This window comes from Cyprinus carpio, chromosome A8 (assembly GCF_018340385.1).
Source record: "Cyprinus carpio isolate SPL01 chromosome A8, ASM1834038v1, whole genome shotgun sequence".
Classification (NCBI taxonomy): domain Eukaryota; kingdom Metazoa; phylum Chordata; class Actinopteri; order Cypriniformes; family Cyprinidae; genus Cyprinus; species Cyprinus carpio.
This window is the reverse complement of record NC_056579.1, coordinates 19841344-19857658: the sequence shown is the minus strand read 5'-3', so window position 1 is coordinate 19857658 and position 16315 is coordinate 19841344. Positions and strand designations below refer to the sequence as shown.

The 16315-nt window shown below is 37.0% G+C and overlaps 1 protein-coding gene across 2 annotated transcripts in view; it reads left to right on the top strand.

Moving 5' to 3' along the window:
- The window catches only part of LOC109095573 (inactive carboxypeptidase-like protein X2), a 28161-nt gene extending 11846 nt beyond the window's left edge, over positions 1–16315 (top strand). For both annotated transcript variants that reach the window (XM_042762679.1, XM_042762678.1), the window contains 19 exons: positions 4206–4520; positions 5117–5227; positions 5311–5403; positions 5486–5566; positions 6079–6138; positions 7324–7389; positions 9341–9430; positions 10473–10582; positions 10672–10811; positions 10902–10986; positions 11214–11358; positions 11531–11619; positions 11857–11980; positions 12104–12300; positions 13076–13255; positions 13399–14101; positions 14763–14902; positions 15187–15286; positions 15366–16315. In XM_042762679.1, the coding sequence (XP_042618613.1) occupies positions 4206–4520; positions 5117–5227; positions 5311–5403; positions 5486–5566; positions 6079–6138; positions 7324–7389; positions 9341–9430; positions 10473–10582; positions 10672–10811; positions 10902–10986; positions 11214–11358; positions 11531–11619; positions 11857–11980; positions 12104–12300; positions 13076–13255; positions 13399–14101; positions 14763–14902; positions 15187–15286; positions 15366–15943 (3407 nt within the window). In that variant the 3' untranslated portion in view covers positions 15944–16315. The remainder of the gene's footprint in view (positions 1–4205; positions 4521–5116; positions 5228–5310; positions 5404–5485; positions 5567–6078; positions 6139–7323; positions 7390–9340; positions 9431–10472; positions 10583–10671; positions 10812–10901; positions 10987–11213; positions 11359–11530; positions 11620–11856; positions 11981–12103; positions 12301–13075; positions 13256–13398; positions 14102–14762; positions 14903–15186; positions 15287–15365) is intronic.

Sequence of the window (16315 nt, the reverse complement as noted above, 5' to 3'; positions counted from 1 at the left end):
CCTGGCAGTAACAAATATCTTGTTTTATATTTAATTTAATTACGTTAATGTTATAAGTTGAGATTTAGGCTACAATAAATATTTTAACTGTTACTTTGAAAAAAAGGAACACTGCTGTAAAAAGCACCTTAATTGTTAAGTGTTTGCAAACCAGATGTTATTACACTTTTGTTCATATAGCAGTAGGCCTATTTTTAAATGAAAAAAAAGAGCACAATACAGTACTTTTGAATGCATTATTAGTTTTGTGCATAACAATGTGATTAATTGTGATTAATCACAGACAATAATGCGATTAATCGTGATTAAAACCATTTTTTAATCGTTGCCCAGCACTAGTCGATTATTAGTCAAACTAGTCACTAGTCAAAATTGTTGATTATTCCCTTGAAATTGTAATTGCGATTATTAATTATGATTATCACAATTTACAATGAATGGTGTTTATACCATTGTTTGATGCAACTGCATGCCATATTTTTATATGAAAATAAACAAGCTGAAAACACTCTAACTGAAAACTTTTAGTGCTTTTCTATAGTATTAAGCCTCAAATGTCAACTATACATCGGATTGGTTTCTTCTTTAAATTATAAAAAAGTAAAAATCTGAATGGTATTATCAGTGTTGTGTGTAATGCGTTACATTAACGTAACTACTTTTTTGGGTAAAAAGTAGTGTAACGCGCTACTTCTGAAAATTTGGTAACGAAACGTAGTTCATTTTTCAATTTGGCGCAACGTTACTTTTCCCATGGTTAGATTTGACAGCGACGCTGCCATCTGCGCACTTGAGCAATAGTCACAAGCCCCACACGGAACGTGACAGAGGCTGGTAGCAGTCAGCAAAGCAATCATGGCAAGTGAGAAGCAGCCGATGCTAACTTTTGAGGGATGGAGGTATTCCCACTACTTCAAACTCGCACCGGTGTTAGAGAGCATGGAAGCTTTATTGGCTGCCTTGACGTTGCCGAAAATTAAAGTTCGGCAACGTCAACTTTAGTCTAAGCAAAGTCTAGATTCTGAAGAGGCAATGACTTTGCCTCTAAGCTGTATTATGTCATTTTATTTTATTTACACAAGCCATCGACATCAAGCCATTTTTAAGTTATTCTTTTTTCTGTTGGATTTAGATGAGGCATGCATGTTTTATTTTAAGACATATGACCCATTTTGAGGTTACCATGTTGTTCCTAAGGAGCTTATTGATACTATTTTTTTATAATAAAGAGCACAAAAGAAATACCTGTTATGTCCTCCATAGTATAACTTTATGTAGGCCTACACATTTAGGAACAGATATTGGGTTCTGCCCAAAGTCAAGCAACATAAAAGTAATGTAAAAGTAACGAGTAACATAAAAAGTTACTTTCCAAAGGGTGTAACTAAGTAAAGTAACGGATTACTTTTTTAAAAAGTAACGAGTATCGAGCAAACACTACTTTTTAAAAGTAACTTCCCCAACACTGGGTATTATAATGTTATACTAAAACTAAAATTAAAATAATGAGAAAAACCCTTAAGATAACATGTAGAAAGAAAAAAAAACGCATCTAAAGCACACAGAATAACATAAGTGGACTTTGAACAATTAATTGCCACTTTGAACGATTTCATAATTGTGGCATCCATAATTGTAATCGCGATTAGAAATTTGATTAATTGTGCAGCCTTACACTTAAATGTACTGTAAGTGATTAACATTTTGCTAACTTATGCCATTTCGCAATCTTCAACTACCCTTTCTCAAAACCTTCCCGTTCAGTGTCCACTAACCCGATATCTGAACACACAAAATTAACTTCTAACAAAGTTTTTGATGGATGTTCAGATATTCGAAACATTTATGCATTGTTTATAATTATAATAATAAAAAGTTTAATCTAACTATATAGAAGTAGAATAGAGTCAAACAGAGCTTGAAATTGACCGTGTGAAACTTTTTCCTCAAAGATTTTTATTATTGTATGTGCTAAGTCATTGTAATATTTCTTGTATTATTTAGAGAACTTTTTTCTCGTTTCAAAATCTGGAGCAGAAGTAACTAGATGGGCTGTTTGAATCATGCTTGAATTAGTGAGTCGTCCAGAACAATGTGTTGGATGTTTGGAGGGAATTATCAAAGTGTAGGCAGACATCCTGGTAGACACAGATACATTCCTTTCTCTTTGTAAGTTCCTGTTACAAGCATCCAAAAAGTGTGGGTTGACTGAGGAAGCCAATGTTGCAGTGGAGAAAACTAGGCTTTTAAGAAAGCCAGAATTGGCTGTTTCTTTGTATGGTTTCCCGAAACTTCTTGCATTTGATGAAGCAGCTCAAATCAATTAAGCCTAGCAGGATTTTGGTCATGACAGATTCAATCAAAACAGACATGACAGGCTGTATTTTTAAAAATTTTTTAGCTGTGAAATATGTCTTCACTCTTTAAAACCACATTTTAAAAAGGGTTTTCTTCAATGATTTCCTCTTCAGATTATTCACATTGAGAAAAAAATAATGGTTCTTTTAGGAACTGTTCCTTAGAGGTTCTTAAGGGAACACATAAAAACCCCATCTTGGAACATTAATTTTTAACATGAGAGAGGTTTAACTCGGTAAAAATTGAAAGGAAGCTTAAACTAGTGGGGGGAAAGTACTTCCAAATAAGACTTGCAATATACTTGAAGAATGTTTTAACTTAATGTATGGAGAGTCAATAAAAGTGAACTGAATGATATATATACAATAGTTCTTTCTGGTCCTCGAATCTGATTGGCTGAGAGCCTTTTCCAGGAGTGCGATATTCAAGTGATATCGGAAGTTCAACTGTTTCATCGTTTGTATCACTCCATTTGCAGTATTGCTCAGAGGTAGGGGAAAATCCACTATAATTTACGCCCTGGAGCTTACATCACTGAAAAATGTTGTAGCAAATTTTTACATTCTTGCCTAAAAAACTCTTAAAGGGGTCATATGACGTTGCTAAAAAGAACATTATGTTGTGTATTTGGTGTACTGCAATGTATTTATGCAGTTTAAGGTTCAAAAAACATTATTTTCCACATAATGTACATTATTGTTGCTCTTCTATGCCCCACCTTTCTGAAACGCATCAATTTTTACAAAGCTCATCATTCTGAAAAGCGTGGTGTGCTCTGATTGGCCAGCTATCCAGTGCATTGTAATTGGCCAAATACCTCAAGTGTGTGACGGAAATGCAAAAAACCTTCCCAAAAAGACAAAACACCTCCCAGCATGACCAGACAAAACCAATAAAACCCTTTACAAACAAGGCATTTGTTGCATCCAGTGGGGACATAATTACTGATTATGTCTTATACTGTCTTTTTACACGTTGCGTTGGGAATGGCACCGCGTAAACATAAAACCATGTTTGTATTTGTGATTGGAGAAACAACAAACAACAAGCCTACTCTGCACTGCTCAAAACTCGTGTTTGAATCATCACTGGCAAATTCTTTAAATATAAAAAATGTACTTACAGGCTGTGAGTCAGAAGCGCCAGACTGTCCTTGCAAAGTTAGAACTGCCTCACTTTATAGAACAGCCTTTGATCACAGACCCATTGTAGGCTAGTCTGCAGGTTCAGGAAACAGTCCTCCATAAAATGCACTGCACATCTGAATATTTGGGTTGAACTGTTCTGGAACAGTGTTGTAAATACTTAACTTAACCACTGATTTCTAGCTGTGTCCCCTTTTGGAAGGCCAAACAAAGTAGGTTCGCTTTCACAACGAAACACACTGGGTTTGAGACTTTAATCTTTGCAACTTTAGGGATCTTATCTATGCACAAACAGCTTGTAACATTCCAAAGAAAAAGGAACATTTTAAATTGCATAATATGACCCCTTTAAAACTACATTCCGTAACACAAAAAACAAATATATATATACACAAACCATATAAACAAACCAATAGGATAAGCAAAAATTTTTAAATAAATATATATATATATATATACACACACCCTGGAATCCAACCAATAGGATAAGCTTGCTGTTTTTGGTTAGTGATAGTTTTGTTTCCAATATACTGTACATAAGACAGTTTGAGACCTTAAAGTAACATTCAATGAACTAGATGTGTAGTTATAGTTTATGATTGAGGTATAAACTACAGTTTTCTCACTTGTCCAAAATTCAAGAGGGTTACCTTTGCCAAGTGTTTTTTTTTTCATTCTCTTTTTTTTCCTGTGTTATTTAAGCAGAGAGAATGCGTCGAGAAACTGAGAGGGAGGGAAGAGGAAAACGACAGAAAGAGCCCAAGCCCACCAAGAAGCCCAAAGCTCCCAAGCCCACCAAGAAACCAAAAGCTCCCAAGCCCACCAAGAAACCCAAGAGTGAGAAGAAGAACAAAGGAGAGAAGGGTGGGAAGAAGAAAGGCAAGAAGAACAAGGAAGAGACCACCACGATTACCACCACCACCACCACCACTACCACTGTGGCTCCCACAACCACTGTGCCCATTGATTATGAAGAGGAGTTGTATGACCCTGAAACAGACCAGTACTGGGATGAAGGTTAGAAAAGCCCTTCTCAATAAAAGACTCTTTTAGATCTGTGTATTTTTGGTGCAGATTGGAGCAGAACAGTGACCGCTTTGGTTCTCTATAAGTGATTTTCCCACTTGTTTTCTCCATGGGGGTTTCAAAACATTCTTCATAAAGACTACCAGACCTAACCAAACCAACCAGCTCAGAGATGAATCATAGCATTGCACACTCTGATTTGAAGCGAAACGGTATATGAATATCAAATGACATTGTTTTACAAATGAATTCAAAATGAACTCATCAAATGACGCACTGTGAATCGCAAACATATCACAATTGTTGATATAGGTTTGTCACAATTTATGTTTGTACGGTAAAAGCAGCTTCTCTGATTAGTGTATCTCTCTTCTGGAATTATGGGTAGTGTACAGTAGTTCTTCACCTGGAATTTAGCTATTAAGCCAATGAAAAAAAATAAATAAAATGAAGTGACTTGTAGCTTCTGCTGAAGCATTTTTAAACAACCTTGGAGAACATGCCGTGTCTGGAATAAGATCAAGATTTTGTTTTGCGTCATCTGGAAGAATCGACTTGCACTTACGAAGACTGTTTGGTATCCACAGAATTTCCTGCAGAGACGACAACAGCGGCAAAGCCTACAAACCCCCCGATTGAGAAAACCACAGACTTTCCTCCTGACACGGACGAGTATTCCCCACCTTACCCTGACTCATGTAAGCGGAGCATCACTCATGTCTGTGTAAATAAACACCACTTTTGTTCATCATGATCAGCATTTCCTTTAATTTACTGTCAGACGATGACTATTGGAAGGTGGATGAACCCACACCTACAACCTCTGTGATCGCTGGCCGTCCACCTGATGATGATGATTATTGGGATGCCAGATGTGAGTCTTCCAGTAATTAAAGTTAGTTAGCAACGGTCACAAATGACTGATTGTTCAGCTAATAAACCTTTTTTGGTAACAGATGAGGTGGCAGAAAACATGCCTTTCCCTGATGGCAAAGAGATCAGCTCTACTGACGGTGACTTGCATTACATTACCACAGGTAAACTGATCATTCCTTCTAAACACTCTGATAATAAATTATGATTTATTAAATGTTCTTATGCTACTTCTTTGTTTCACTATTATTGCAGACTGCTGCTGCTTACTAGGTTTTAAAATGACATTGTTCACATAATGTAATTGTGACTATAGTTCTAAAACATGTTAAAAACAGACCAAAAAAAGTAGGTTTAACAGTCAGTTGGGTTAATAGGTTTCTGCTGTCTCAGAGTTATTTTATTGTTATATTTTACATTACAAAAGAGTGAATTTAAGCACCCTATAAATTTGTGTGTGAATCAAATAACAATTTTACCACAGTATACACCCATCTCATGAAATATCTTGTTTTTACACTATTTCAAATCCACAATGTCTGTTGTGGTTCTTACAAGACAGCAGACCATCAGCGACAGACATTTAGCAAACGTTTTATGAGTCATTAAAGTTTTTCTACTGTACTGTCAGAAAAATCCCAAATGTAACCTGCATTTATTTTATTTTCTGTCACAGAGGAGCCTACCGTCCCTCCATTTGAAAACAACTGGTATGAAGAATATGAATATGGACATGGTACATACCGCTTTGATCCTCTATTTTGAAAAGAAAACAAACATACTGTACAGTGAGACGGCATGAGAGGTGTTGGCCTCGCTCTCATCTTAATGAGAGTACAGACAGTGTGACCTGTCATTTCTGCACTCAAATAAACACTTTCAGAGGCACAGAGGTGCTGCTTGATGTCAAGCTGAACATTTTAAGTCATGTTGACATTAGATGAAAATTATAAATGGAAATATTTTCCAACCAGAAAACTACTATTGTCTTGTAGTATATCTCCTCCCCAACTAAATCTTACTCAAAAAAAAAAAAGAAAAAAAAGTAACACTTCACAATATGGTTGTTAATATTAGTCAATGAAAAATACTAATAAAGCATATACTGATCTTAGTTAATATAAAATATGTTTACTAATGCATTATTAAAATCAAAAGTTGTATTTGTTAATATTATTTAATGGATTTGAGCTAATATGAACTAAATATGAATAGTTGTACTATTAACTAACGTTAACAAAGATCAATAAATATTGTAACTAATGTATTGCTCATTCTTAGTTAATGTTAGTTGATGAATTAACTAATGTTAAGTTATGATACTTTACTGTAAAAAAAAAATGTGCATGTATAAAAACGCTTTTTACCTCTGTTATCAAGTTTAAAGAGGTAAGATGATATTTGGTGCATGGAGTTATCTTAGATAAATATAATTTTATTTGGTAACAAAACTATGTCCTGGAGTAAAAATGAAAAATGTCACCGGTTTCTGATTATGCAGGCAGAGCCTGTTTTTATTAGGGTATAAAATGGAAATCTGGCAAAAGCCTCAAGGACAAATGTGCCAGGAACCATTCTGATTTGATTATCTGATTCAGTTTTTATCTAATCCACTTCAGTTGCAAGTATGACTTTCAGTTCGAATTGTCTCAGATATTTTGAATTTAGTATTTTGTTTGTCCTCTTTTGCTTTAATGAATAAAATATGTACGTTTTGTTTCCAAAACAAAAACTTACATATCTGATCAGTGACCTAAAAGCTCAGAATATGGATTATTTCTTATGCATTGTAATATGTAACTTTGTTTTAATTTTTAAATTCAGTGGTCTCAGACTTGTGAAACTTGCTATACTTAGTGTGTGACACTGAACTGTTGTTTAATGTGTTCAATTACACCCTTGGTTCCTGTTTTGTCAACAGAAAGGAAACTGGAAGAGGAGAGGGAAAGAGGGAGAGAAAGAGAAAGAAAAGAGCAAGAGGAAAAAGGTACAGTGTTTTTACCCTTGTACACTGTAAGTTGTCAGCTAATATGATATAAGAGTACTGTTGTACTGAACAAGTAGACACTAAACTGCAGGTACTGATGTTCAGAACAACAGTACAATTTAGAGGACCATACAGTAACTACTATTCAGTCTACCACAACAATAGTGTAGTAATGTATTCATTCCAGTAAGTGTATTAGACTATCATTGGTTTCAGTCAGATACTAGGACATACAATTCACAAGCAAGATCATTTACTTTCTTTTGTTCTTTTATATTAATTCATTCCTTTTGTTTGGTTTGTCTTGAGCTGAACTGAAAAAAATACCTTACTGATGAAAAACATTAATGTGCATGGCCAACAGTCCTCAACTGGACTCTCTGAACTCTTAGAACTCTCTGCAATACAAATTATTTAAATAACACTGTTTTGTCTTCCAGCTGCCCCACAATCTGCTTACACTTGATTATAGACTTTGTGGGAAATTACTGAATGACAAGCATTCATTAACAACAGAGAACGGAGCCTGTTCCCATGAGCTCTGTCTTCAGTTTTGGTTCCTAACAGACTGGACAATATCCCTTGCACTGACCTAAGGCAGTGGAGCAGGAATTAGGACAATTTTGATATGCAGGATATTGTAGAACTGGACATATCAACCAAAATTAGAAAGCGAGCTGAGAAAGAGATGAAGAAAGTTCCAGGTCCAACAAAAGTTAAGCTCTATCAACAGAATCTGTGGCATTACCAGCGAAAATAACCATGTGTCATCCCTAAATTTGTAAAAATGGGACAAAATAAAGGAAATGGTAGTGATACTGTGAATATTTGATAATTTTTTTTTTTTTTTTTTAACATGGTTTTTCTAAAAAATGATTTATGGATAATCCAGTAAACCGAAATTAACATTACTAATAATTTTAAAGTTATTCTTACATTTTTATGCTTACATTTACTTAAAATAAATAATAATTTTACAGCAAAAAGACATGTGTACAACGACCTGAAGTTTGACAGTTTTAGAATTACACTAAAAGGGTTTGCTACTTGCTTAAAAAGCAAATACTGATGCTAGCTTGTTTTAACTGGAAAACCATTGTTACAATGACTGGTCTTTGAGCATTTTAAGAACAATAATCTTCAGATTTACAGGGCACAGATCTATATTACATCCTCCCATCTCTGGATTGTAAATATAAATGGAAATGGAGCTCTAGAACATTCCAGAGGATTGTGAACAGTTTATAATGTTTACCAAAAACATAGCGAGAATCTACTGTACATTTAAGATAATTGGTGTCAAATTCATGTTTCTCTGCAAATTGCTCACCTGATTTTTTGTGAAAGGTAAGTTTGTTATTTTTTTCATGTGTATTTTTTTTTTAGATTTTCTCTTTTCAGTTTAATGAGCAGAAACGATTAGTGAGATACTCACAGGTTGTTTGAGAGAAAAAAAGCATATCAAAGATATGAGGTCTTAAATTGAGGTCTTATGAAGCGAAATCGATAAATTGAGGTCTTATGAAGCGAAATGATCAGTCTGTGCAAGAAACTGAACCTTATTTACAACATTGTTACCTGTAATACAGAGACAAACAGTCTACTGTAGAGTGATGTCCTGTTCACGAATGAATCCTTCATTTGAACCGGTTCTTTTTAGTGAATTGAATGAACCAGTTCACCAAATTGGACTGAATCATCTGAAACAGGTACTCAATCAAAACTCACTTTCATTCAGGCCTGACAATCACACTGACTAGAAACAAGACAAAATACTGCCGTATATGGTCCTATGACTGGTTGGTTTTTGCCAAATCGTTCAGGTTTATTTTTGGGTGAATTGTCCCTTTAATTACAAGAAAGTTAAGAGATTAATCTTTATATTTCATGCTAATGAATCCATAGTATCAGTGGTGAACTTTGTGTTTTCTCCAATAATTTTTCTCCTCAGAAAGAGAAGAGAGGAGGCATGAGGAAGAGGAGGAGGAGAGGGAACCCAGGATTGACAGACCTCCACCACGCGTGTACAGAGAGCCTAAAAGTGAGTGGAGGGGACTCGGTTTAGGCATGTAGCCAGATGGGATCCATCACTTAATAGATAACATAGAGCAATAAATACACTCAGGGCAAAATAACTGTGAATTTTTTTTATAGAACACTAACATGCAACAAACTTATATAAGAGCACTCAAGTGATGTAATACTGAAGCTCTCCCAGCTCTCAGTTCTAGCCACAGATCTTACCAAACAAATATGTTCCTTAAAGCAAAACCTCGGCATTCAGTTCAGTGTCTTGTTTGTAGTGTCTTAGATACTACTGTTAATTAATGCTAACATAATTAATGCTAACAAACGTAACTGAAATAGTGATATCTTGATGAAGCCTTCATTAGGTTCAAGTGAATATGAGACCTTTTTGAGAACGTTTTGTAAGACTTTAGCTGTTTTTAAGTCACTACAGATGCCGAATCCTGCCAAAATCCTGCTCCAATTCCACAGCTGGTTCTTTTCAAAGGAAATTCCAAATGTCCTCCCTGCTTATGAAACACATGCATGGATGTAGTCCTTCATCTTCAGGCACATTACTCTGAATGAAGACAAGTGGCAGAACAAATTGTTTTGCAGTTATAAGTTAAGTTAAATATAAGTTGTAAGATATGAGTTAAATATATGTTAAGTTCCATTATAGTTGTTGTTTCATTACATCTTGATGACACAAGAATTTGTGCATAGTCTGTCTATATTGTTTCCATTTACCTTGCTAGTTAAAACTAATATAAATATATATGTTCCTATATATATTTATACATCACCATACATATTGGTGTCAGTTTTAAAATAAATAAAATAATAATATATAAAATTATAATAATAAAAAAAGAAAAATACATTTTAAAATAACAGAACATTAATCAAAAAATATAAATAAAACCACATAAATTTAGATAATGTGATGCCTTCAGAAAGTGTAGCACAGTGCTTAGTGAGAAAGCACAGATAAACTGATTTCAGTCTGTATTTCAACATATTGTGTGAACATGTTGTCCATATAATGTTTTTGTCTGGTTTGCGGTGTGTATCAGTTTGTCCTCCTCTGGGTATGGAGTCTCACCGCATAGAGAATGACCAGCTGCTGACTTCCTCTGTTTATCAACATCGCTACGGCTCACACAGAGCTCGTCTCAATATTCAGGTACAAACATATGCAGATAGTCACTCTGAAAATTTATTACCGGCAACTGAACTAAATGTGATGTGGTGTTTTAATGGTTCATTTCACAGGCGTCTGGGGATGAAGATGATATGAATGGTGGGGCATGGTGTGCTAACCCTGAAGAGAAAATCAACTGGATTGAACTGGATGCTCGCACACTAACAGAGTTCACTGGCGTTATCACTCAGGGTCGAGATGATCCCATAGAGTAAGACAGACATTAGAAACCTTGGAGCCCTCGCAAAGTAGATCTACAGTCTACATCTACAGTCCTTGTAATTTTGTTTTGTTGTTTCAGGAGTGACTATGTGTCTTCTTACTATGTGGCGTTTAGTAATGACAGCAGAGAGTGGACTGTCCTTCATGATGGATATGCTGAATGGGTAGGTTGCCAGATTGTCATCATTTTCTCTTCTTCTTTGGGTTGCCAAATCTTAAAAAGAGTTCACCCAAAAATGAAAATCTGTCATCATTTACTCACCCTCAAGTTGTTCCAAAACGTTATGCGTTTCTTTCAGCTGAACACAAAACTGTAGGCAACCAGACAATTACCTACAGTACATTCTTACCTACATCAACAATTGTTTCTTTCTTTTTTTCCTTCTCTCAGTTATTCTTTGGTAACTCTGATAAAAACACCCCAGTGCTGTCTCAGTTTATGGAGCCAGTAGTGGCACGTTATATCCGCATCTTGCCACAGACCTGGAATGGCACCATGTGTATGAGGATGGAGGTTTTGGGATGCCCAGTACCAGGTGAGAGACTCAGGACCTGTTGTGGTCTTTATTTTTATTTGTTTGTTTGTGCAATGTGTGCTGACAGAGTATTTCCTATAACTAATATGCCTGTCTGGATCCACATTGTTTAAATACCTTTTTATCTATAGTTTAGGTATATTACTGAATATTTTGCATTTGCTTTACTCAGATCATCTAAGCCAGTATCAGAGTCAGAATGAAGTGATGCATCGAGATGACTTGGACTATACCCATCACAACTACCTCGACATGGAGAAGGTGAAGGGAGAGTGCCAGTGCCTGGAGTCTTAAAAGTTCATGAATGGAGAAAAGATATAAGAAATACATTAGTGTTTACATTTAAGAAAAGTGTGGGTGGCTGCAAGGGATTTCTAAGCCACAAGATTTGAGGTGTCATTGATATTTGTAGCACAAATCATTTGGGATGAGTGAATTTCAACAAAACGCTAAATGTGTGCTAATCGCTTCCAAATGTGACTTTTCTTATTTGCACAGCTCATGAAATCCATCTCTGATGAGTGTCCCAACATCAGCAGATTTTACAGTTTGGGCAAGAGCTTTAAAGGTCTGGAAATTTATGCCATGGAGATTTCTGATAATCCTGGGATGCATGAAACAGGTGAGGAACATCAGAGTAAATATGGAAGACACAGTATTATTATTCCAGTATGGTTACAGGTACTGAAACAAGCAATATAATTATGTTCATTATCCATTTCACGAACATACCATCTTTCCTCAGGAGAGCCAGAGTTCAGGTACACAGCAGGTTATCATGGTAATGAGGCTTTGGGACGAGAGCTTCTTCTGATGCTTATGCAGTACCTGTGTAAAGAGTATAAAGATGGCAACCCTCGAGTTCGCCACCTTGTGGATGAGACACGAATTCATCTGGTGCCATCAGTTAATCCTGATGGCCATATGAAAGCTTTTGAAAAGGTGTGTTATAATGTATACAGAGGTTAAAAGTGAAATATGTGATGCAACTAGGAGGCCAGAAATTGCTAAAATAATGTCTGCTTTCAAACTGATTTACCAAAAATCTTGGATATCTAATATTAGTATTTAGTAATATTAAGCTAATGCAGAAAAAGCTAAAGTTATTCACCAGTTGAGCTAGTAAACAAGTACATGTTTGGTAAAGAAGTAAGTCCTCACCAAATAGCTTATTACAGATAGCCCTGTTCCAAATTCAGCCACTGACTGAGACAGAATTTGACATGCTGGACTGCTAAAATTAAAGAGCAATGTTTTAGAAGCGCCACATTTATTTCTTTAGGAATTCAGCCATCATGGATTATAGCAGGGATTCTCAAATCTGGCCCACAAGATCCCCTTTCCTGCAGAGTTTAGCTGTAACCCTAATCAAACACACCCGAGCATGCTAATCTTTGTCTTCAGGATCATTAGAAAGTCACAGGTAGGTGAGTTTGATCAAGGTTGGAGCTAAACTCTGCAGTGCATTAGCCCTCCAGGCCAAGATTTGAGGAACCCTGTCTTATAATCTTGCATAAAATCGTATAATTCCCATATAAAATGTTAACAATTGCAGCTTCACCTTACCAGTAGTGTACTGTATTGTGCTAGCAATGCCAAGGTCAGGTTTAACAGATCAGTGTGGATAAAAGAGTCTACCAATAGTACAAATAAGAAATGGTGTTGTGACACTTTAATCTCATTAAAGTAATGTAAGCAATGTCACTTTGTTTCACAGGGCTCTGAGTTGGGCAGCTGGACATTAGGGCACTGGACTGAAGATGGCCATGACATATTCCAGAACTTTCCAGACTTAAATAACATTCTTTGGGATGCAGAGGATAAGGGCATGGTGCCCAAATTGATATCAAATCACCATGTACCCATCCCTGAGGGTGTTCTGTCAAGCAATGGCTCAGTAAGTAAGGAAATAATGTTGTGTTATGTGCATTTAATGAGCACCACTCACATACTCTTGTCTTGAACTCCTTGAACTTGGCCAATCAGGTTATGGAATAGAATCCAACTGCTGTATAATATTATTTATGTTCTACCTTTCAGGTTGCAGTGGAGACTCTTGCTCTTATGTCCTGGATGGAGAGCCATCCATTTGTGCTTGGTGCCAATCTGCAGGGTGGCGAGAGACTGGTGACATACCCCTTCGACATGCGCCGGCTCACCAAGGAGTCTGAGGAGCTGGAGAAAAAACTCCACTCTAGAGCAAACAGACATAAGCGACAGTATGAGGAAGAGGAAGAAGAAGAACCCAATCCTTACCTTCACATTGGATACCATCAGGAGAGCTACAGTGGCCCTCATGATAACCAAGCATATCATCAAGAGAACTATGGGTACCATCAAGAAAGTTATGGGTATCACCATCAAAACCAAGGATATCATGAGGAAAGCCAAGGATATCATGATGAGAACCAAAGGTACCATGATGAGAACCAAGGGTACCATGATGAGAACCAAGGGTACCATGATGAGAACCAAAGGTACCATCATGAGGGTCAATCTGAAGGATACCAGGAGGGTTATCAAGAAGGATACTCGGAGGGATATAGGGAGGGATATGGAGAAGGTGAACCAGAAGAGGAGATCAGAATGATTGAGGACCAATCTTTGTTCCGCTGGTTAGCCATATCTTATGCTTCTACTCACCACACTATGACTCAGACCCATCAGGGAGGATGCCATACTGATGACCCAACAGGTGGGATGGGAATTGTCAACCGTGCCAAGTGGAAGCCCATCCCAGGAAGTGAGCATTAGGGATTTTTTGTTGCACAGTCATGTGATAGACCATTAAGTGGATAATTTAGAAGAGGAATGTTCAGTCCTGCTCCTGTGGACCACCTTCCTGCAAAGATTAGCTTCCCCAGTCCTGCCTGGAAGTTTCTATCCTGTTGTTAAGTCCGATATTATGAGTCCAAAGGATTTGTCTAATACCAGAAGCAAACAACAAGAGTGATAATCTACACCACACCGAAATCTCATTCAGCCAGACAGACATGAATCTTTTCTGAATCAATAAAATATTGGTGTCCTTTACACTGTGAGTCTGGAGACTGCAGTATACACTTTGAATATATTAGTAGCTTAGCTTTAATGTGTACTATAAATAAATAGTGTTCCTAAATGTCTGTTGAGACAGTATTCACAACTGAAATTTTGCCTTGGAACCAGAAACAGTATTATCGAGAGGTCGATATACCACAACAAATGGATAAATCCAAAAATTAGTTTTCAGCTCAGGTTCAGGTGTATTTAATTAGGGTTGAAACTACACTCTGTGGTCCTCCAAAAGTAGAATTGGACACCCTTGATCTAGAAGGATCTGTAAGATCAATTTGAATCTACACTGACACCCTAGAGACTAATTTTCTTTTTAATACACATTCCTGTCCCTTCCTGTCTTGTAGGTATGAATGACTTCAGCTACCTTCACACTAACTGTTTTGAGCTGTCCATTTTCCTGGGCTGTGATAAGTTCCCACATCAGAGTGAACTTATAAGAGAGTGGGAGCACAACAGAGAGGCCCTGCTGACCTTCATGGCTCAGGTGAGCTACTGATATCAGTCGCAAGTGATTAGAAACAGAAAATCCCTTGTAGGTAAGACTTTAAGAACCTTGCATCAGTCTTGTAGTACTTGAATCTGGACAAAACCAGACTCAGACTCAAGTCCATATCAAATCCAAGACCATATTTTCTATGACTATTCGAGTCAAAGTCATTGCCGAGCCCAAATGCTCTTAAAAAAATAGGAATCGAGCTTGAGATTGACTTCAGTCTGACTACAGCACTGCCCTACGCAACCTTACGTTAACCACGGTCCTTTTACCAGGTGCATCGGGGCATTAAGGGAGTTGTGAGAGATAAGGAGGGCAATCCTATTTCCAATGCCACTGTGTCTGTGGAGGGAATCAACCATGACATCAGGACAGGTGAGATATTTTCTGTAGTTCTGAAAATTGTCCTGTTTTTAGGGTAGTGACCAGTTTCAAAAAAGACTTCTACTCTTAGGTGAATCTGGAGATTACTGGCGACTTCTAAATCCCGGTGAGTACCGTGTAACGGCCCGAGCAGAAGGCTACTCCCCCTTCACCCGTCTATGTGTGGTAGGGTTCGACCCAGGCGCTACCTATTGCAGCTTTGACCTCAACAAATCTAACTGGGACCGCATCAAACAGATCATGGCTCTCCATGGCAATAGACCCATCCGATTGCTGAGCAGTGGCAACAGGGGTAGTGGACATCGCTATACATACAGCAGGAACCAAATCCCAAATTCTAAATTCAGTAACCAATTTCCTAACAGTAATGGTGGGGACATGAGTAAGGCTCGTCTTCGTCAATTACGGATAATGAGAATCCGCCGCCTAAGGCAACAGAGACTTCTAGCCAGAAACACAACAACACCACCACCTACCACAACCACGACAATTACAACTACAGTTCCACCTACCACAGAGAGTACTACTCCCTGGTATGGCTCTTGGCCTCTTGGGGAATTTTTTGAAGAGAACACAACATCACCAGAAGAGACTGAGTTGACAGATTCACTGGACTACAACTACAATTACACGACAGATGATTATTAAGAGCAAACTACAGATCAAAGTTTTGCTCCAGAGATTGATTGTTTTGGACTGGTATAGGTAATTGTTGCCATGCTTTTGCGCCTTGGTTCGATTGGATCTTTGAGCAAAGAGGTGTCACATGTAGAATCAAAGAATTCTGGCAACACTAAATAAGCTTAGCACAGTTAATTACAGACTGCACAGTTAATTATAGAAGATTTTTATTCCAGAATATAAACTTTCAAATTGACCTTGATTATTAACACTCCTCTTTCTGGTTGCAAAGCTGGTTGGAGGCATCACTCAATGGTTTGCAAAGACTTAGGAGTAGTAAGAATAATCATGCTGTGTATTCATGGCTAAACATCTGTACTGTAAAAACAAAAACTAAAA